The 22,987-nt window shown below is 37.2% G+C and overlaps 1 protein-coding gene and 1 long non-coding RNA gene across 2 annotated transcripts; one reads left to right on the top strand and one right to left on the bottom strand.

The window, feature by feature from the left end:
• Positions 1-520: 520 nt before the first annotated feature.
• Positions 521-6,576, bottom strand: sfrp1b (secreted frizzled-related protein 1b). Its single transcript, XM_067399394.1, has 3 exons — positions 5,903-6,576; positions 4,631-4,711; positions 521-1,694 (listed from the first exon to the last, which is right to left on the bottom strand). Exons 1-3 carry the CDS (start codon positions 6,393-6,395, stop codon positions 1,369-1,371), a joined length of 900 nt encoding a protein of 299 aa, XP_067255495.1. The 5' UTR covers positions 6,396-6,576; the 3' UTR covers positions 521-1,368.
• A 1,874-nt stretch (positions 6,577-8,450) lies between these two features.
• On the top strand, positions 8,451-10,923 carry LOC137029731 (uncharacterized). Its single transcript, XR_010896320.1, has 4 exons — positions 8,451-9,136; positions 9,492-9,645; positions 10,345-10,448; positions 10,842-10,923. It is a non-coding gene; the product is annotated as an uncharacterized lncRNA (long non-coding RNA).
• The last annotated feature ends 12,064 nt before the right edge of the window (positions 10,924-22,987 follow it).

Genomic DNA, 22,987 nt, shown 5'->3' with positions numbered 1-22,987 from the left:
TAAAGTTGTCAGAAGTACATTAGAAAAGATGACCTCAAAGCTAATAGGGCTAAAATTTTTAATTTTTTTATTTTGTTATTTAATTGCATATTCTTTTTTTCCTTTCTAAGCAACCCAATATCACGGCAATTTGTACGTATTTTTCGAGTTGCCAAATTCGTATGAATTTGCACAAATAACCTACCCCTAAACCTACCCGTCACTGGGATTTAGACAAATCGTATGAGTGAGGTCGTACGAATTCGTGAGATAGTGTTGTTTCTAAGCCATTAATTGGGAATAACTGACTAGATTTGACTTTCTTTCCAGGAAGTTGCCTGGGAAAAAATGTGGTTACATAAATTGTTTAAAATCCAACTGGATTTTATTCACCATGATTCCAATATTTATTTACTTGTTTATTTACAGAAAATCCTCTTGAAATCCTCTTGGATCATTTATTATCATTTATAATTTATAACAATCTGTAATATTATATTATATTATTAACTGTCCTCTTAAAAAAAAACAGGAGGGAAAACTCATACCGGAGAGCTGGGAGAGAAAAATGTCCATCCAAAACAAACGTCTCTTATCTGTCTATACAAGATAAACGCTTTGGGTGTTTGCTTACACAGAGCACATGCAGTGTCTGAGATTTCTCTAATCTGATCTCAGTTTGTGGTGATTACTTCATAGTGATTTCACAGCATGTGCTTTGTTATAAAGCTGGACTACTAGGCAGGTCATGACTGCTACTTGTCTTTTGCAGCTACTTAAAGCAGTCATTAATGCTCAATATCTAAGAAAGAATACAGTGCAGTCAAATATATTAAAAATATGTTCTGTTTTAATGTTGAATGATTACAGTGCAATGTGCAAGTCCTCAGGCATGCTATAGAACACCTTCCACTTCCTATGCAAGCCAAACAAACTGTCAAAAAAAAAAAAAAACTGTCCCTTTATTGTCTAAGGTGCATGTATGATGTATTTTACTGAATAGACTAATAACTGACAGTTGTGATGAATATTATAAAACATAAACATTATTAACAGACTGTATGAATAGATATTAATCCAACATGAAAATGTCAAGCTATATGAAAATGCAGTGTTTGCAAAAGCAAAACTCTCTCAACTGACTTACAGCATAATGAAATGTAAATAACTGTGAATATGTTTTGTACTTGGATTGATTAGAAATGTTCAAGAACATTTTAAATTTGAACTAAATTGCACTTGTTTGTTTGCCCAAAAAATGTCTGAATACATGCAATCTCTTTCAAAACTAACTAGTTGGATTGTGGCATCTATGATTTCTTTCTATAATATACTATAAGGCAAAAGGTAATATAATGCTAATGACATTAGTTACCAAATAATCAAAAATCACTTGAACAATGCCTCATAAGTTGGACATTTATGGCTTTTAAGTTTTTTAAGGGCCATCTTAAATTCTTTGCTAGATTTGTCCCACTTGTGAATGCCTGTCAAAATATACTGTGTCCCCACCCAACGACCCATGATTAAGTAGTTGTTCTTTAAGTTTTCCAGTTGTTGGCACGGACAGTCTGCTCCATTTTTCAGGTAAAGAACAAGCTTCTTTAGTTCCTGCTTTTTCAGAGTTCCAAGTTTCACCGGCCTCCTCTTTTTCTGCAGAATGATTTTTCGGTCTGAGCTGTCTATTTTGACTTCCTTAATCTTCGTCTTGATTGCTACAAAAAGACAAATGTAGATTTAAGATTTTCACAAGTCATTAATGTTCATGAAGGTTTAAATGAGACAATTTCATTACACCCCAGTGAAATCTTGAATAAATCTAGAAGAGTTCTGTAATGTCTAAAACAGTTATGTAACTTAAAACCTTTATTTAAAACCTTGATGGAAAATACAAATATTTAAAGTATTTTTGCTTAAGGTCATTGTTGTATTTCTTTGTCATGGAGATGCTAAACCCTTGGCTGTTTTTCATCTGTTTTCACATTTAAGCCAAGAACTCACTCTAGTTTATGTCTTTCAGATGCTATTCTGTACTAATTGTGCAAAGCTGGATGGTGCAATGTGTTGTATCGCAATATCGTCCGGGGTGTCTGAGGATACGATTCTTGGGTATGCATCAAATTCTAAATCCAACCAACATCAATAAAGAGACGGCACAATTCCTCCCAAACTTACTCTATTAGTAATGTTAAAACGAAATGGGTCTTATTACCGATCCCTGAGGCACTCCTCAAATCACTGGCTATTCAAACACTGCATTATGAAAGAATTTGAATTTGATATGGCCCATGTGTATTGTGGATAACAATTGTTAGCATTACCAACAACACAGAACATCTACTAAACACGATCAAATACATAATCAGCCAAACAGCATCCTATTAAAGTACTCTACAACAGGGGTGCCAAACTCAGCTCCAGGAAGGCAACAGTCCTACCCTGCGTTCCAATGTCCATACTATCCACCCTAAATAGTATGTGAGATTAAAATAAGTGTGTCCCAAAGCATAGTATGTTGAAAAGAGTATGGCAAAAGTCCCCGGATGGTCTACTATTTCCGGTAGATTTTCGAAGTGTGGATCCGTGCACACTATAGAGGCTAATATTGCCCACAACCCATTGCGCGTTGGACGAGGTTTCAGTTCAGAACTACAAACACGAGTAAAAAGTGTTAAAAAACTACAAAACATGGCGGATATATGCAATCGACGCTGAGAGATTTGAGTGACTAATAATCAGTTTAACCTGATAGAAAATATATATGTAATGTTACCCGTGTTATTTTTCATCTGCAAATACCAATGTGGACTTTTATGAAGATCCGATAATGGCCATTAACTTTTAAATGCATCATTATGCATTAATATGAGGAGAGTTCTCCACATGAAAGACCCGCGACTGCAGATCAACGTGCTGCATTTCACTCCGATACGGTAGGAAATTAACTAAATGAAATGTGGAGGATGTAAGATGATTAACAGGCCAGTTTACGGTGACAGGATGCGACAGAGAGAAAAGACGCGATTGTATGACGTGATAGTATGTCCCAAAGCTTGTCTACTCTTTTACTACACACTCAAAAGTAAGTACTTTTTGTTCACAGAAAGAGTACATACTTTTAGGGCGTAGTATAAGTAGGCGAATTGGAACGCAGCACTACAGAGTTTAGCTTCAACCCTAATTAAACACACCTGACCCATCTAATCAAGTCCTTCAGGATTACTTGAAAACTACAGGTATGTGTGTTGGAGCAGGTTTGGAAATAAACCCTCCAGGAGCTGCTGGTCTACAACATCATCCAGTGAGCTGCAAAATCGAGCTCTATTTTGGCAAAACTATTATCGTATGATGTACTTTCGTCAATGAAAATGTACATTCATGTTTCATCAAAGCATTCAATTATAAGCATTCTTGCTAAAAACATTAACATAAGCACGCCGTAGAAATATTCAAGTAGCCTAACCTAAAAATGTGCTTCACATGGGTCCATTTCTTTTTATTCATCAAAAATATATATGTTTTAATATAACTGAATTTGGTTACGACAACAAAAGTCATTTTTAGGCTCGGTTTCAGATCAGGTAAAAATATCTACCCTGAATAAGGTAACAACGGCACATTTTCATTTTCACATTTTGCAGTGTTGAGACACATAGCTTGAGATACAGTCATCCTATAATGGCCAGAAAAAAGCCTTTGTTGGTTGGCGCTTGATAGCTTGCCATACAAATAAAAGGTCCCATGAAATTCTTGCCAACGGCAAGCTTCCTGTCTTTGACAACATCTCAGACTCTGAAAAAAAGAGACCTGCTGGATTCTGACCACATCACTGGTTCTTAGAGACGGCACTTGCAATAGAAGAAATAGCTCTGCATTTTATAAATTCAAAATATCTCCATTTGTGGTTAAAATCTCATAATCCACTGTCATGGTTATGTGGTTTTACAAAAAAAATCTAGACATGAACTATACAAGGAGATTTGACCATATTGAGTTGCATTTAAAAACAAAACAGAAAGGAACAACAAAAAAGACCAACTGAGCTGTAAACAACAGTCAGTGTTTATCAGTACTGTGGACACACATGCTGTTATGTTTAAGTAGCACTACACCATTCTTATTGTCTCAAGAGAGTAATAGATTTAAGGAGTGCAAATTCAGACAGCGATGTTAGAAATACTTATTTCAGGCAACAATATTATTGGAAACAAATGTGTGGGCTAAAAATCTGGACCTGAACGGAATCACAGTGATGGGAATCAGCCGATCGGATTTTTGTTCTCTTGAAGTCATTAGGCTCTTGCCAGTAAATGAAGTGTTTTGAAATCACTTGCATTAGTAGCATCATGCGGAAAAGTGTTTGGACCATGATTTGGTTTTCAGTGCCTGTTATGTTAGTAAAGATCTATGCCAAAACTCTGAACATCTAAAGTGTATTTTAATATGTCTTAGACAGATTTCCATGACAGTCAATATAAGACCTCATTTTTAAAAAGTTTTGAACCCAGTAGTCTTTGACATTGTAGTCTGTTTCAACCGTAAGATCAGGTAACTTTGATTTATTTATCATCATTTTTTTTTCTTTCTTAAATAAAAAGACTACTTATTTACTTAGACACTATGCAACAATATCTCATGAATGATTATTTACCGAATTCACTGGCACACATGTGTTCCAGAATTACATCTGTGTTCATCTCATTGTCACATGGCGGACACACAGAAGAGACACCTAAAGAAAAGGGACAAAAAGGTTCAATCCAAATGTTCTGCCGTATGTAAGCAATAATGGTTTATCAGCTTGCAATGTATGAAGTGATCTCTAAGTGTAAATGTTAAAGTATCTTGCACCAGAAACCTAGAAATATTTAATAACATTCATCATCACTGTATTATTTTGATTGTGCTATATATATATATATATATATATATATATATATATATATATATATATATATATATATATATATATATATATATAATGATATGTCTCAGTTTAAGTTATTCAGTCATTTGGAGGCTCATAGTTATTTTTCTCAAACTAACACACACACACACACACACACACACACACACACACAAAAACACATTTTTCAGTATATATATATATATATATATATATATATATATATATATATATATATATATATATATATATATATATGTGTGTGTGTGTGTGTGTGTGTGTGTGTGTGTGTGTGTGTGTGTGTGTGTGTTAGTTTGAGAAAAATAACTATGAGCCTCCAAATGACTGAATAACTTAAACTGAGACATATCATACACTATAAAAATGATGTTCATCATTATGTTCATCAAAAAACATCTTTGTTTCCATCCATTTAACCTCTTCATCACTGCAAGTTAGGACTTTGACACCACCTAAAAATTAAATCTATGTTAACTTTAGTCTTTAAAATGTATGTTATGTGAGATCTAATACTAAATTTAATATCTAAATATCAATTTAAATGCATCACAAACACATCTTAGATGATCAGCTTTATCAAACCATCAAATCATAAATTTAGACACACCTTATGATTCTTTAATACTACAATTTTTCACATTTTAGAATAGCAGTAGTAGAATAATAATAATAACAAAATGTAAACAAAATACTACCTATAGCTACTTTCTTTATTGACATCTGTGGTTAAGAACATTTAACATCCATGGAATAATATTTCCACTGCACAAAAGGTTCTTCATAGTGGTATAGAAGTTCTTTAGGGTTTTTTTTTATTATTATTATTAGTATTATTATTCTTTTAAAAAACTGTTAACTGAAAGGTTCTTTGTGGAACCAAAAATGGTTCTTTTATGGCATCTCTGCTAAAAAAAAAAAAAAATAAATAAATAAAATAAAAAATAAAAATGAAGATAAAAAATATGACAATTGAAAATTCAAATAAATAATACACACCTGTTGTGTCCATATCATCGCTGTTGGTGGTGTTCATGGCAATGCACACGTCGCCTTCGGGAAACTTGTCACAATTGAGCATTTCAGGCCAAGGGAACCCAAACGCCTCCATTATAGGTGTACAACTGTCTCTGACAGCCTCGCAAAGCCAGCGGCAAGGATATAGAGGTCTGTCAAGACACACGGGAGCGAAGAGCGAGCAGAGGAGCACTTGCGTTCCGGGGTGACAGGCTTTGTGCACCAGAGGAACCCAGCTGCCTGCTTGCTGCTTTACCTCCGCTATGGTTTCATGTTCCAGCAAATTGGGAAGCAGCATCTGCTTGTAACCCACATTAAAACACAACCTCAGGTCCTCGGGAATGTCCATGCACTGTGGGTTTCTGCCGTAATTTTCCGGTTTCCAGCTGTAGTACTCATACTCGGAAGCATTGAGCAAAGGGAGGAAGAGAACTGCAGCGACGAAGATCCACAGCTTGGGGAGAAGGTTCTTCATGGCACGAGGGAAACGTATAGTATCGATAACAGTTATATCCACCTGCGTTGCGCTGTTAAGTTTTCAGAAGAATGTATTTGCATTAGTAGAGCATGAACTAGGTTTCTTTGACGTCCTCGTTCTCCACAGTCCTGATGAGAGTGTCGCGCGCTGCCGTTCGTTTGCGCAGCGCGAGAGTGAATGCGCTTGAAAGGTGAAACAACCAATAGTAATGCAACCGGTTTGGCATAACGTGAAGATTGCTCAATGTGCTTGGCAAATGGTTTTAAAGCAAGAGGAAACTAAACTGTTTCATTAACCCCTTCACGTCTAAAAACAGACTAACGGAATTAGATAATTGTTGTATAATGTTGTTTTATGCAATAAATTAATACACAACCGTGGATGCATAGATCACCCTCTTAATACCAGTATCAGATAGGTTAGAACATGAATATCTCACTAGTGATTATACTCTACAAACGAATCGTTCTTTTGAATCGAATCTTTTTAACGAACAGGTTAAAGTTCACGAGCAGTCTGATATCGGTTCTCGAGTCTAATGGTGCGTTCAAGTCCTCCTGGGAAGTTTGTATTTACGAGGTGGGAAGTCGTGTGTAGCTACGACGGTAGGTGCGTTAAGTCACGATCGGCGGAGTAAGATGGCGGTGTGCCTTCTCTAAATTAATTAAACAAAATAACAACACTTCTGCTTCTATGTAGAGCAAATAATGTGCATTAGTTGTATGTTGCTTTTTTATGTTTTTTAACTAATTTATGAAGCTATTGTAAACTTTATTGTTAGTGGTCTATCACACACCATTAATCGAACTGTATGACTTTATTCAAATCATTTCTGTTGCTTCATAATAAAGTCTGTGTGAGTGAATCCGTTATTATAGCCTAACTAAAACCCTAAAACACATTTTAATTTAAATTAAAATAAATGTTTACTTAAAAAGTAGAACTTATTTTATCTCAGTTACTGTAGTTGACAAGGAAACATTTCTCATTTTCACTTAGTTCAACTTTATAACTAAAAAATATATATATATATATATATAAATAAATATATATATATATATATATATATATATATATATATATATATATATATATTTATATATATATATATATATATATATATATATATATATATATATATATATATATGTATATATATATGTATATATATATATATATATATATATATATATATATATATATATATATATATATATATATATATATATATTATATACTATAAAAACTATAGTAGCCTTTCTCAATTACTAAAATAAGGCCTATGGTATAGCCTTATAGTGGCAAGGCTGTCTTTAACGTAAGAACACACCCGGAGGTGCATAAAATCGGCCTTAGCTTTCCCTCTCTTAAAGACAGTTCACATATCAAAATAAACCACATAACATGCAGAATGAAGGTGTGTTAATGGAATTTCCCGCCAGTCCTGTGTAAACTACACGCAGTTATTTTTCTAATACGTTATCTTGAGAAGGCGGAGCACAAGAGAACAACGGAGCTATAGTGAACACACATGTTCTAATTGTGTTTATTAGAGGTTGAATTCAAATCAAAAACTGCCAAACTGCCAATACTACTTCTGAATAGGATGTCTACTTCATAAAAAATATGGAAATATATGGTTCAGATCACTCAAATAACGGAGACGCACTTAAATGGTCAGATATGGAGCTTGGTTGTCATCTAGTGAAAGAGTTTGGTACTGCGCCCAAACAAAATCTTACTGAAAGCTCATTTTTGGAATATTTCAACCTAAAATTTGGAAGGTGGACATTTTTGGCTTTCATTTTATTTTATTACTATTATTGCAGTTTAAGAGTAAAACATGCTTTGTAATATATTATTACAAAATATAAACAATTATATTTTTACATTTTAATAAACAAAGTTCTATAACTTTTTTTTTTTTTATTATTTCACTTTCCTAATTTATTTCACTTCTACAATAATCTGACTACCCTGCAAACACGTCCAGTTGGGGCCCACATGGGCCTCGCTTGGGCTAGTTGGGCTTCGGCTGGGCATGGGCTCAGGGTGGGCTGTTGTTGTTGGGCCCCACATGGGCAGTAGATAGGCTAAAGGGCTCCATTCAAAATTGACTGTCAGACATGGATGCTATTTTTAACAATATAGACTCTGGGCTAGGTCCACTTTTTATACAAATTTTATTAGATTAGCTGCTGTCTGTAACATTTTTGTGTGTTTTAAGATTTACAAAAATTTTATAATGAAAATGTACAACATTCATTTTCAATCCATCCATCTAACAATCAATTTTCCTAACCGTGTTTTTGTCTTACCCCGAATCATTATACATTTATAATAAGTGTTTATATTGGGACTATTTCAGGCCGGTCAAGTAGGAATCGCTGCGGAGGAGCAAAGTCCCTGCGTGACTCGTCATAGACGTATCTCCGGCTGCAGTGTTCTTCCGCAAGAATAATTCTGTTTATTAATCGCTAGAGCGCCAAATTGGAGACTGCAGCTAAACAGTTGTCTTAAGAACGTTGTACGAGTTTCAAAAGACAAGTTTGTACGGTTTCCCCACAAAATGTTCAAACCGTAAGCAGTGCGCACTCTGTGCAGCGCACATCTGGAAAGCTCAACCCCCATCGCCGAGCGAAAGAATCTGCCCAGCAACAACTTTGCCGCCTTTCAGTAGTCTGCTGTCCGTTAAGGATCCTCGAGTTCACCGGTGTCGTCGTGTGGACAAAAGGCAGGTAAGAGTATAATAAACTTGGGGATGATTTTATCACATGATGTTAACCTAAAGCTTTTTTGTAAAGTATTAGTTTCGAGGAAAGCTTTTAGCAAATGTTTGTGCATTAGCAGATGTAGCTTAAACTTGGTTAAAGCGTTGAACAGACGACTTTAAGTTAAGTCAGTAACGTTAGCATTTGAGCTTGTTTTGAGTGGTTGACTTAAATATATTGTTTAGAACTATTTGGTTACAGTAACTTAAACTTCTTAGCAAGGCAGTCGAACAAGTATTGGCAAGCTGTTAAAAAGACTGTAAATTTCAGCCGCTTTTACCAGCTCGTGGAATTTTAATATTTGTACTTGTTGCATTTACAGTTAAAGCAAAAACACTGATGAAAGTCCATGTGAATGTCAGCAAAGTTTTATCGGCCAGGGTGTCGTGCCAATTAAGGCACATATCCCCGCCAGGATTTGCATCCCCTGGCCGCGGGAGCGCGCGAGCACTCTGCTGCACTTCGAGACACGGCAGGTGAAAACATCGGGTTTTTTATGCAGTGATCAATTTTTAGATTTTGGGCCAGTTTGCTCCCTTAACATTTAAGCTTTAATGTCAAAAATAAAAAAAAATGTCAACATTACATATTAAGGTGGTTATTTCATTATATTTTGTCAACTTGTGCCTTTAGATTTCTACCGTAAATCACCAAACGTTAACAGGGTTTTCCTGCGTTTATTTTTTTAGCGGCCGACAAAACAAATTTCTGTCCCGCCAAAGCCTGGTTTTGATCAGTTATTGTGATCTATGACTGATGTAGATGACTGCTGCGCTTGTGATAGAGCGCATGTTAACTGAGTGACAGAGAGAACGAGCAGAGAGCCCCTCCCCCGCCCCTCTCTCGGTCTTCACAATAAGCACTGTCTTAACTCTCTCATATTTCACATATTAATCAAAATCAAAAGGTCAGAAGACCCAATCCATTTTGCACATGGCGCATTCGGACACTTTTGTGGGTGTGCACTCAAAAAATGTTGACTCTTCTCTAACAAGAGAAGTAGTTATCTTCTATTGCTATTAAAAGTTTATTCATTTATTTCAATGTGTTTTAAATATTATACACTTACTGATAATAATTAATTTAATATATATATTTTGTTTGTAGGTTGTGGGTGTCATTAGAAATGTTAAATTTGCTCTGAATGAAACTAATTGCCACTATGTCTCCCACAGCAACGTATGAAATTGCCTGCACAAAATTAGTCGAATATGAACACAGATGTACGAACCGAGTCCGATTCTACAGAGAATATGGGAAGGGGGAAGCGCAGAAAGAGGTGAGGCTATTTGAATTACTACTACTAAATGGATGGTGAAAAATTTCCCAATGATACAGGAAGGACATGTTTTGTGGGAGTTTTGTTAAGTGTATTTGGCTCAAAGCTGTCAAAACGAGGGAGGTAGACAACAGATATGATTAAGAAATAAATAATATTAAATGTAATGTAATGTCAGTTAATAAAAATAACAAATCACATGTTTTGGGGGGATAAGAGATGTATACAAATGGATGTGTGCATGCCTGAAGGGAGCATAGGGTGTTGGAACAGATGTTAAGGATCAATGTGAGGGTCTCTCTGGTATCGAGTGTAGATACCAGAGATGTATATATTTTTTAACCAACTGTTTTTAAAACACTTAAACTCATTGATTGTGCTTGTATATTATAGATTTCTAGGCGAGTGATTTTGTCCAGTGAGGATGAGCCCCATCAGGCCTACACCTCCATCCACCCTCAGGTCATCACCTCCACTATAAAAAAGAAAATGTAAGTCAACTTGACATTATTTGTTTTCTGGAGAAAACTATTCTGTACCAAATCTTTTGTAGTTGAGCCAATTCAACATTTAATGTCTATTGGATACAGAAGTACTTAAGAATTTAAATTATATATATATATAAGATTTTTTTGTTGTACAAGATTTTTACAGTGTGGATTTTTTCTGAACCAACACAACAAAATTATTATTATTATTATTATTTTTTTTTTTTTACAGCGCACCGGCTGCATCCACCCTCTGATCTGTGCCGGCTCCATCCACCGGCTCCATCCACCCTCAGATCTCTGCTGACACCTCCACGGCCTCCATCCAACTGGCAGTACAACTTTGTGGGCCGAAACGGGAAGAGAGAGTTCAAGGCCTTAAAACTGTATGAAGTAATGGTAGGTGTGCATGTAGATAATGTTTTAAGTTGTACTGATACTAGAAAGCTGTCACAAGACCCCAAAGTTATAAACATTATTTACTGCCTATGTTTACTTGCACCCAAATAATACATTTGTAATCGGATTGACGGCTCAATCAAATTGAAAGACGTTCATGTAAACACCTTAATCGATCCGACTGAGCTTGATCCGAATGAAATTTAGATCGGATTGAAAGGGGTGGTTTATTCCTTTTCTAATCCAATCCAACAGCAAAAAATGACCATGTAAACGCTTGAATCCGACTACTATCTCATTCGTTCTCAGAAGATCTGGGGCACATGCGCAGTGCAATGTTGACACACATTACGCAGTGCACAAAGTCACGTTCACGTTTTGAGTTGAAAAGATGCCAACAGGCAGTGACGTAGTTGTATCCCTTCATCATAATATTGGAAATATTTCCGTTTAAAAACAAGAAGGGGAGCCAGTGGATATCATAAAAGAAGCAACGTGCAAACTTTGCGCAAGAGTTATTGCTGGTGAAAAAGTCACAGAAAGTGAAAGTAAAAAGTGACGGAGCTGTCTGACGCTGCATTAACGGAGCATATTCTCTCAGAGATGAATTTCAATATAATATGCTGGTAACGGTATATAAATAAATAATTTATTCCATTATTTATCTGGTGGCTGTACATATAGGCAAGTGGAACAAGTGAGAATAATAGAGAATACGAATCTGACGTCACGCCACATTGAGTTCTGGGTAACTTCTTTGTTTATTCGCCAGTTTATTTGTCTATTATTATTTTGTGTTAAACAGTTTTTTTTTTTTTTTTTAGTCGGTGCTTGAAGTAATGCTGCACTTAATTTTCATTGATGACTGCAGTGTTAGGAAATAGTATTATAGCCTACACTCTAAATAATTTTAATTATAGGCTATAATTCATTGTAATAATATAACTCAAAAAAATTAAATCATTTTAAAAGATAGCTAAAAGCCTAATCTTTTATTATCCTCATAGCACATATAATATTAATTTAATAAAAGAAGCTGAACCTAATAGTTATAATAAGACTAGAAGAATGTAACACGCCTACATTAATTGGAAATACTAAATCCTCTTAATATTGCCAAGATTTGAAGCTGTTGACAATATCTCCCGCTATCGTCGATACATGATAATCGTCTGTTGACGCAACCTGGGTTACCGCATGTGTGACTGATATGACGTCACGCACGCACAGTGCGTGCGCAAACGTTTTAATCATAATGTATATAAAACACATATAAATGGATAGTTGAATCAGATTACAATGTTTAGAGTACATGTAAACAGATCTGCAATCAGATTCAATTCATTCGGATTGGTGAAAATTGGTGCATGTAAACGTAGCCACTGTGTATGGAGTTGCAAGTAAGTTGCCTAACTTGTGTGTTTAAGAGTATGTGTGTAGTTCTAATAATAATCTTATTGATTTATATAGCACTTTTCTTTACATAGGCTACGTTCACACTGCAGGCTGAAACGACCCAATTCCGATTTTTTTTGCCCCTATGCGACCTGTATCTGATCTTTTCATGACAGTCTGAACGACACAGATCCGATCTTTTCAAATGTGACCCAGGCCACTTGGGTATGTGGTCCTGAATCCGATACGTATCCAATCTTTTGAAATGCAACCTCCGTCTGAACGGCCAGACCACATGTATCCGACCCGTACGTCATTGATATGCTACAAATGTCATAATTGTGCGTTGAAGTAGGCGGGAACGAGAAGATAAACAACAACCATGGCGGACGATGCTGCTGAGACCAGTCAATGGAAGGGAAGCGAGGTCACAGATTTAATTAATATTTGGGGTGACAGCTCTATTCAGGCCAAACTCGAGGGCTCTTATCGGAACCGGGCGGTTTACGAAAACATTTCCAGCAAAATGGCCGAGCGTGGTTACAGACGATCCAGGCTCCAATGCCAGCGACAAATAAAAAGCCTCCGAGCCAAATAAAGGAGGGTTAAAGCCTGGAACAAACAAGGTGGCCGTCTACTTCCACAAACAACGAGTGACGTCGTTGACCGTTGCGTACTCTTCTGCGCATGCGGGTCACTTTTGGGTCATTTCACGTTCACACAGGAGATAACAAAAAGTCGCATTTAATTGAAAATGTGAACGGCCTTGCAAAAAAATCAAATTTTTTCAAAAAATCGGAATTGAGCATTAAGCCCTTCAGTGTGAACGTAGCCATAGTTGTCTTTACAGTCCTGGCTGAGAGTTGTGGTGGCACATATAAAGTAAGTGACTGTTATATTTGTTTCTTGCAGGAGGCTTAAAGAAAAGCACCATGACCAGCCAAATCATCTGTAAAGATGTAGAGAAGGCAGTCTCCAAGTGGCTCATTGGTGCTAGGGACTGGGGGGGGGTAATAGACAGGCCCGACAGGCAACCCCTCAAGGACTTCAGGCTTCGGGTTCATTTGAGGTGGAAAGTAGCTAATCCTGTCTCTAACAGTGAGGGAACACTGAGCAAAAGTTTTCTTAATGAGAGTTTTCTTAATGTTTTTGTTAATTTTACTTAAATAAAAAGGTAATTAATTGTATTACTGGTCTTGTTATTATTGTAGCTCATTTAACCCAAGATGTTTGGGTCTTAAGGACCTGTTTTAAAGGTTGCTAAAAGAAAAAATATGCTATTTATTATTTTTTTCTAACACAAACTCATTGGCCGTCTGTGTGCAGGAGTGTTGTCTTTCTGCACCTGCTATTCCCACACAAAGTTACAAAATTGTTACATTTCAAGCATTTTCACCTATTCTGATTAAGTTCTAAGAAATAATCTCTAATAATGATATAATCTTTTCTATGTTTTTTTTATTTTTTTATTGAATTTCCTTGGTTTCTCACAAAAAACAAACAATCATAAATGCGATCTCACAGGGGTAAATGGCTAAAGTAAACATCTGTCAAGTATTTTTTACATGAATTGTTATGGCTGTATTGATTTAAAAGCCTAATAATATGGTGGGTCCACCAGACCCAGTAAAATTAGCTGTGTAAAAAAAATATGAACATGGGTTACAGAACTGTATGGGCTGACTGTAAAATAAGATGAATTTGTTAGCCCATAATAATGGTTATTACCCTTATGGGTAGAATAGCAGGGGCCCATGTGCAGCCCACATGGGGCCCAGGTAAGTGTGGGCCCCAGATGGGAGAAACCTGGGTTGCCCGTGTGGGTTTTAGCTAGGGCCCATGTGAAGCCCAACTTCAGCCCATCTGGGCTTGCCCACATGGGGCCACCATGGAACCCCCGGACAAAACTAACTGGGCCCCATCTGGGCAGCCCAAATGGGGCCCACTCACCAGCCCATATCCAACCCTTATGGGCCCCACATGGGTGTGTTGGCAGGGTAGTGTCTTCTTTAAAACAAGACCAACCTTAGGTCTATATTCCAAAGCATTCTTGAATTACAACCATTTATGTTTGGATAGTGCATTTTCATGTCTATGCGGAAAAAGGGGGTGTCCGTTATTTAAACCTGTTTTTCTCAAAATTCCGTTCCTGAAAATCAGAGCGATCAGCCGACTTCATATAACCATTACTTCTGTTACAGATAAGCTATGAAAGTAATAAAAACATATTTGGAAAGGGCTCAAATCCATCTTTCATCTTTCATAAGGTATTGAAACCTGTTACAGATAAAATTTCACCATGTGATGGGTTTTCGCAGATCACATGACATATGTTTTTACTGAATGGCTGAGATGGTAATAATCGAGAGTGAGTAGTTGGAGTGGAGGAAGGATGCTGTAAAAACTGTCATGGGATAGAAGTAAGTGGGCCGTATATACAGTGGGTACGGAAAGTATTCAGACCCCCTTAATTTTTTCACTCTTTGTTATATTGCAGCCATTTGCTAAAATCATTTAAGTTCATTTTTTTCCTCATTAATGTACACACATCACCCCATATTGACAGAAAAACACAGAATTGTTGACATTTTTTGCAGGTTTATTAAAAAAGAAAACTGAAATATCACATGGTCCTAAGTATTCAGACCCTTTGCTCAGTATTTAGTAGAAGCAGTTTTTCACACCTGGATTTGGGGATCCTCTGCCATTCCTCCTTGCAGATCCTCTCCAGTTCTGTCAGGTTGGATGGTAAACGTTGGTGGACAGCCATTTTTAGGTCTCTCCAGAGATGCTCAATTGGGTTTAAGTCAGGGCTCTGGCTGGGCCATTCAAGAACAGTCACAGAGTTGTTGTGAAGCCACTCCTTTGTTATTTTAGCTGTGTGCTTAGGGTCATTGTCTTGTTGGAAGGTAAACCTTCGGCCCAGTCTGAGGTCCTGAGCACTCTGGAGAAGGTTTTCGTCCAGGATATCCCTGTACTTGGCCGCATTCATCTTTCCCTCGATTGCAACCAGTTGTCCTGTCCCTGCAGCTGAAAAACACCCTCACAGCATGATGCTGCCACCACCATGCTTCACTGTTGGGACTGTATTGGACAGGTGATGAGCAGTGCCTGGTTTTCTCCACACATACCGCTTAGAATTAAGGCCAAAAAGTTCTTTCTTGGTCTCATCAGACCAGAGAATCTTATTTCTCACCATCTTGACAAACTCCATGCAGGCTTTCATGTGTCTTGCACTGAGGAGAGGCTTACACCGGGCCACTCTGCCATAAAGCCCCGACTGGTGGAGGGTTGCAGTGATGGTTGACTTTCTACAACTTTCTCCCATCTCCCGACTGCATCTCTGGAGCTCAGCCACAGTGATCTTTGGGTTCTTCTTTACCTCTCTCACCAAGGCTCTTCTCGCCCGATAGCTCAGTTTGGCCAGATGGCCAGCTCTAGGAAGGGTTCTGGTCTTCCCAAAACGTCTTCTATTTAAGGATTATGGAGGCCACTGTGCTCTTAGGAACCTTAAGTGCAGCAGAATTTTTTTTTTGTAACCCTGGCTAGATCTGTGCCTTGCCACAATTCTGTCTCTGAGCTCTTCAGGCAATTCCTTTGACCTCATGATTCTCATTTGCTCTGACATGCACTGTGAGCTGTAAGGTCTTATATAGACAGGTGTGTGGCTTTCCTAATCAGGTCCAATCAGTATAATCAAACACAGCTGGACTCAAAACCATCTCAAGGATGATCAGAAGAAATGGACAGCACCTGAGTTAAATATATGAGTGTCACAGCAAAGGGTCTGAATACTTAGGACCATGTGATTTCAGTTTTTCTTTTTTAATAAATCTGCAAAAATGTCAACAATTCTGTGTTTTTTTCTGTCAAAATGGGTGCTGTGTGTACATTAATGAGGAAAAAAAATGAACTTAAATGATTTTAGCAAATGGCTGCAATATAACGAAGTGAAAAATTTAAGGGGGTCTGAATACTTTCCGTACCCACTGTATAAGCCTGCCCTCGCACTGATTGGCTCAATTTTCGGATTATCTAAACGAAGAGGACCAGAGGGTTAATAAGTTATGAAGTAAAATATCTATCCTCTGCCAGACCACCTTAGCTTACGCTGTACGTCCTACACCTTCCTTATTCAACTCACGGAACTGATGCAACGCCAGTATAGTTTTTTTTTCTGTAATTTAAATAAAGAAGGCAGTCTGACGGAAGCTAGATATTTTACTTCATAACTTGTTAAATATGTTTTTTTTTTTTTTTTACACAAACACATCGCTTCGCTTCAGAAGGCCTTTAACCTTCCGGAGCCATGTAAAATATGTTTATGATGGATGGATGCATGGAGACTGTAACACAGTTCGTAAATATGGGAAGAAGGAGGCGGGAACCGGCGAACATTCAACAAAACTTTAATTCAAAATAAACAAAGAACAAAACGAAAGTAATGCCGGCAGACCCTCGCGGACGTCTCCCGGCCACACAAACATAATAAAACATAAAATAAAGTCCAGGCCTGGTCATCTCGTCCTTCACTGTCGTCGCTCCTCCTTTTATGCCTCCTCTGTGAGAGACTCGAGGCCAGCGCGCCTCGCAGGTGATGCTCATTATCACTCGCGTCACCGGCCTTGCGCCGTTCCCTCACAGCTCTCGCCCGCCCTGCTCGTCACAGAGACACTTTCTTCTTTCTTCAGCTCATACTCGTTTGGTAATGCATACTGCCATTATAAAGTTGAAAGTGAACTAATCCTTTAACTATGTTAATTAATTACATAAAATAATTCATTATTTTTGTTTAAGCCTTACATTGTTTCTTTATATGATTGAAATAAACATAAACGTTCAAAACTCTTTTAAGAAGATTTCAGCTTTTTGCACCTTCTGCCTTAAACCTTATTGGTAGAAACAGTAAAACTGATATCTGAACTGCTGCATTTGTTAAAGAGGCTTTGGGCTGAAAAGCTTTTGTGTAACAGACTAATAAAATGTAAGTGAAAATGGCTGTACATGGACTGTGTCAGTGGTGCATCTGTAAAATGTCTGATCCAATTCTATAAAGGTTCTACAGCCAGATTTATAACAGTGTTTGTCAAGTTGGTCAAAGCAAGCTGGATGCCTCCTCTACTACAAAGACACATTATTTAGAATTTACAATGAAGCATCTGCGACTTTTGGCTCGGTTTCTGGGACTGGGTTGCAGATGCTTTTGAGATGCCCTGCATTGCGTCTCATTTGTTTTCACACTGATTTGAGAGCTGCTTCTACTCAAATACTAACTTCAGCCATTACAAATGTCAGTGTGGGTATTTCCTCTATCACATTGCCGCAGCTGCATATTGGCTTTCATAACCACACATAGCAGAATTATTTCACAATGTTCATAATGAAGTGACAATTGAATAAAACAGACATGCTATCATTTGATGCCAAACAGTCGTCACTTAAGATGTTTTAATTACACCAAAATACATCTGTCATCAGGATGTGTTTACCCCTCATTTTTCTCTCTATACTCCACACGAGAAGATCTTTGGTGGTATATCAGATCACATATCCCTCCAATGAGACAACCTGTTGTGAGAATCACAAAGATTGCATGAAGAAATTAGGGTCATTCAGAGATTTATGAATGTCTCCAGTCACTCATGACTTGGCTGGAATCAGATATTTTCCTGATATTTTAGACAGCACTGCTATTATATGTTCTGTTCCCCTGACATTGAGTTGGTGAAATATAGATAAAGTTGCAGAACACTATAAAGAAACATTTGTAGGAAATGATTGAGGACTGAGTTGTGTTTTTGGTAGTTTGATATAGGCTTATATAATGTTTTGGGCTAACACTTGTTCAGAATAGTTGATAAATTCAATTCTAAAACTGTTAGTTCCCTAAGTTTAGTAAAACATAACAAAATCCTGCTCACTTCACAGTACCAACTGCAAATTCTTATTTTTGTCCCCCCCCAAAAAAAAGTAATTAAAAAAGTTTTATTTTGCCAAATTAGATTGTTTTAATACAAATTTGAGTTCTTAATATTTTATTAAAGGTACACTATGCACCTTTTAGCCCTCTAATGGTTGCAGAAGAACGTTGTTTTGGTTGCTTCAGCTTTCTGTGACTGTGCAGATGAACATGACCCTTCATTATAGATAATGCTTTACAATGAACTCTGTTAGAAAGCTACGACAGTGTATCACCTTTATAAAATACCTTACTCATCTGTTGGGTAATAAAAACACCATCTCTGTGTCGTTTTTATAACATTTTAATTCCCTGAGATCTGTTGATTCTTGTTTTACAAGCTCTGTCACATTCTCTTTTTGCCACCAGACTCTCTTCTGTAAAACATGTGATTCCCCGTAGGTTCAAGATTTAGTGTGCTCCATGTTAACCTTTCTCACTCGCTGTGATGCCATTCCCACACCATATACACGTCAAAGTAGCCGCCTAGCCACAGCAATTTTTCTCTATTTACAGATATGACGCTCATAGGCGAGTGTACGCATTTTCCCTTGAAAACCATCCAGTCAGGTCTAAAATATAAACACTTATAATAGGCTTACCATAGTGAATCAGGGTAAGACAAAAACACGTTTTGAAAGAAGAAATTATGGTGTATCTGACTCTGTTATTGACTTTGTTAAAAAAAAGTTACATTGTGTACCTTTAAAAGGTAACCATTAACTAAAAGGATTTTACTCAGATCAAGGTTATTAACTAAAACTAAAACCATAACAAAAAAAAAAAAAAAAAACATAAAATAAACATTTACTGAAATAAAATTAAATATAAAATCAAACTTATTTTATTTTAGCTAGTTGCCAAAGCAACATTTCTCATTTTCATTTAATTTAAGTTTAAGTACTAAAATAACTAAAACTAAAACTAAATATACTGTTGACACAAAACACACAACAAAATTACTAAAATGGAAATGAAAACTGAAAACATAAAATCTAATTCAAAATATTAATAAAAACTATGAGATAAATTATACTAAAATAACACTGACCCAGATTAATTTGATGCATATTGTTAGAAATATTCAGTTGTGTTTGTTCTCAGTTTCATTTTCATGGACTTATTTTTTAAACATGAGTCACATGTGTTCCCTTGTTTCTCTTTAGTTGTCATGATTACTAATGTTAGTTTGTTTAGTTCAGCTGTTTCATTAATTACCCCGTTTGTCAGTATGTTTAAGTTCAGTCTTTTCCTGTGTTTAGTGTCCGGTCTCATTTGTGTTAGTGTTTGTGTCCAGAGTGTATACAGCTTCCAGCTTTGTTCTGTTTTATGCTGTGGATTACTATTAAAGGGTTAGTTCACCCAAAAATGAAAATTCTGTAATTTATTACTCACCCTCATGCTGTTTCACACCTGTAAGACCTTCGTTAATTTTCGGAACACAAATTAAGATATTTTAGTTGAAATACGATGGCTCAGTGAGGCCTTCATAGGGAGCAATGACACTTCCTCTCTCAAGATCCATAAAGGTACTAAAAACATATTTAAATCAGTTCATGTGAGTACAGTGGTTCAATATTAATATTATAAAGCGACGACAATATTTTTGGGCGGCAAAAAAAAACAAAATAACGACTTATTTAGCGATGGCCGATTTCAAAACAATGCTTAAGGAAGCATCAGAGTGTTATGAATCAGTGTATCAAATCTGCTGTTCGGAGTGCCAAAGTCATGTGATTTCAGCCGTTGGCAGTTTGACACGTGATCTAAATCATGATTCGATACACTGATTCATTGCGCTCCTGATTCAAACTAACCCTTTAGATACCTGTGTTTGAACTTTATCCTTCTTAATAGTCTGTCTGTGTGACACTTACTGACAGAAGACCAGACCTCAAAAAATGGATATTGCAGCAAAATTTTTTGAATTGGCCCAGAGAGGCCTTAACTTTTTGAACTTCACAGAGCAGTTCTGCCTTCTTGCCGTCACCTGCACAACGACAGAACCATCAAATCGCTGTTCTGGATCGGGGCGAACTACCATCAACCTGTAGACCTCCCAGACAACTCAGAACTTGAATGGAGGGAGGCCATCATCAGGTGTCAGGAGAGCCACCATCAGCCGCAATGAGTGAGCCAGAACCCAGCGTGGAAGGGACAGCGCCGTCCATTGACCTGGAGTCCCAGAGTGAGTCTGACCAGGGGTGTGAGCCAGCGATATCAGTGGCAGAGGGAATGGTGGAATTGGAAAAAGAAGAATGGCTGATAGATTTGGACACGAAGGTACTGCATCCCACTCTATCCCATCCTGAACTTTCAGCATCACAGACAGTGACTGTGAATTCCCGTCATTGATCCCGTCAAGCTTACCTCTGTTACCATCACCAAGCTCAGATAGTCCTCCAGCCCCACCTCAGCTGGATGCCTGGAGTCCTTCACCTTCCCTGGTGATGCCTTGCAGTGACGTGAAGCCTCAGGTCGGGCAGTCACCAGCCTCGCCCGAGTGAGAGGATCCTAAAGCTCTGCTTCTGGTCCCTTTGCTCCACCTTGGCCCGTCGACCTGCCGGCTCCACCTTTGCTCCTCCGACTCTCTGCTCCACCAGAAACCCTCAGCCTTGTGGCTCCACTGGGTTCCCTCATCCCACCGGTTCCACCTTGGTCAGTCGTCACTATAATTATGCCACAGACTTATGAGCCTTATGTTGCGCTCAGTCTCTCCACCCCTATGGCTTCAGTGGGTTCTTCCTTCCCTCCGGCTCGGACTCTGTCCCCTGTCACACCAGCTCCACCTCAGTTCTCAGGCACTCTGGCTCCACCTCAGATGCTCGCCTTCGTGACTCCGCCTAGGTCTTCAGTGCCAGTGGTGTTGCTTAAGCCTCCTTCTCTTCACAGCGCAAGCGCAAGGGTAAATCTTACAAATATTCTGTTGTGTTTGTTCTGAGTTTTGTTTTCATGGACTTTAGTTTGTATTCATGAGTCACATGCATTCCTTTGTTTTTTTCTCGCTTCTCTTTAGTTGTCATGGTTACCAATGTCATTAGTTCATTTAGTTCAGCTGTTACATTAATTACCCTGTTTGTCAGTATACTTTAAGTTCAGCCTTTTCCTGTGTTTAGTGTCTTGTCTCATTTGCGCTAGCGTTTGTGTCTAGTGTATGCAACTTCCTTTTGTTCGGTTCTTCTGTTCTATTCTTTTGTTGTTGTTTTTTGTGTAACATTATAAAAGCATAAATAAATTAATATTTAAGAACTAATTATTTAATTACATATTGATTAAAGGATTTATGCGAAAAGTCAACAAAACAATCACTTGCAATGTGCTAGCATAGTGATATACATTAAAACAACACTATAGAGGGACATGAATTCAAGAACAAAATATTACACAGGCTAGAATGTGTACTTTTTTTTTTCTTCTTTTTTTTTGAATCTGGTCTTAATTACTGTGCTGGAGTTCCCTCATTTTAAACTCTGACTGATCAGAAAGCTCACATGTGAATTGAACGACCTGATAAACTGCAGATAAAGTGCAACTACAGTAAACTTGATACAGATATTCTATAAATACACTCAGAGTGCTTATAAAATTAAACCATCACTGCGCAATATGCTTTTTTTTCCATTTTGTTTTTTCTTGTCTAGTATATGATCTGACAAATGGTTTAACAGATCTCACAGACTCTAATATAAAGGCCACATGCTTTTTTATGTCCATGAGGTGATCCAGTACTGTCAAGGAACTGAGTGATGATGAAAACTTTCTTGTATGTTATGAAAAATGGCCCAGGTGTCCCAAGGGAACCTTTAGGAATAAATGATACCTCTGATGAATCATTTATCATGTAAGGATGACTGAACTGAAGGATGCTGTATTGCATTTTCCATTATAAAGACTTTTCTCTGTTATAAAAAGACAGATGGAGACAAGGAAAGAACTGTTTTAGGCATTAATGTCATTTCTCTTTGAAATGTTCTAATGATATTGTCGTGATGGCAAACAAATACAGCATTACTAGTATGTAACGAGATACTGTCTGTTTTACATTTAAATTACATCCAAAACTAAATCTGCTTGGGAATTTCAAAGACATTATTGAACAATGCACAATGTCCTTTTCTTTTTATTTTCAATTGCGATATTTTGTAATTATCTTCTCCTGTCCCCTTACATTAAATTGAATTTACCACAGAGACATTACTTCTGTTGGGATTAACAATTAAACCAAGTAGCCTATTTCAACTTATAGCCTAATGTTGCTATAGGTTGGTTACTGAAGTCATGGTTATTTATTTACTTAT

The sequence above is a fragment of the Chanodichthys erythropterus genome, chromosome 10 (genome assembly GCF_024489055.1).
Source record: "Chanodichthys erythropterus isolate Z2021 chromosome 10, ASM2448905v1, whole genome shotgun sequence".
In the NCBI taxonomy this organism is placed as follows: domain Eukaryota; kingdom Metazoa; phylum Chordata; class Actinopteri; order Cypriniformes; family Xenocyprididae; genus Chanodichthys; species Chanodichthys erythropterus.
This window is presented reverse-complemented; position numbering and strand designations above follow the sequence as displayed.

Bases quoted from the DNA above. Each gene is read 5' to 3' on its own strand.
- sfrp1b (XM_067399394.1), bottom strand. From the start codon at position 6,395: ATGAAGAACCTTCTCCCCAAGCTGTGGATCTTCGTCGCTGCAGTTCTC. The intron at 4,712-5,902 runs GTGTGTATTATT...CCTTTTCTTTAG, and splicing joins CGATGATATGGACACAACAG to GTGTCTCTTCTGTGTGTCCG. The intron at 1,695-4,630 runs GTAAATAATCAT...GTCTTTTTGTAG, and splicing joins CATGTGTGCCAGTGAATTCG to CAATCAAGACGAAGATTAAG.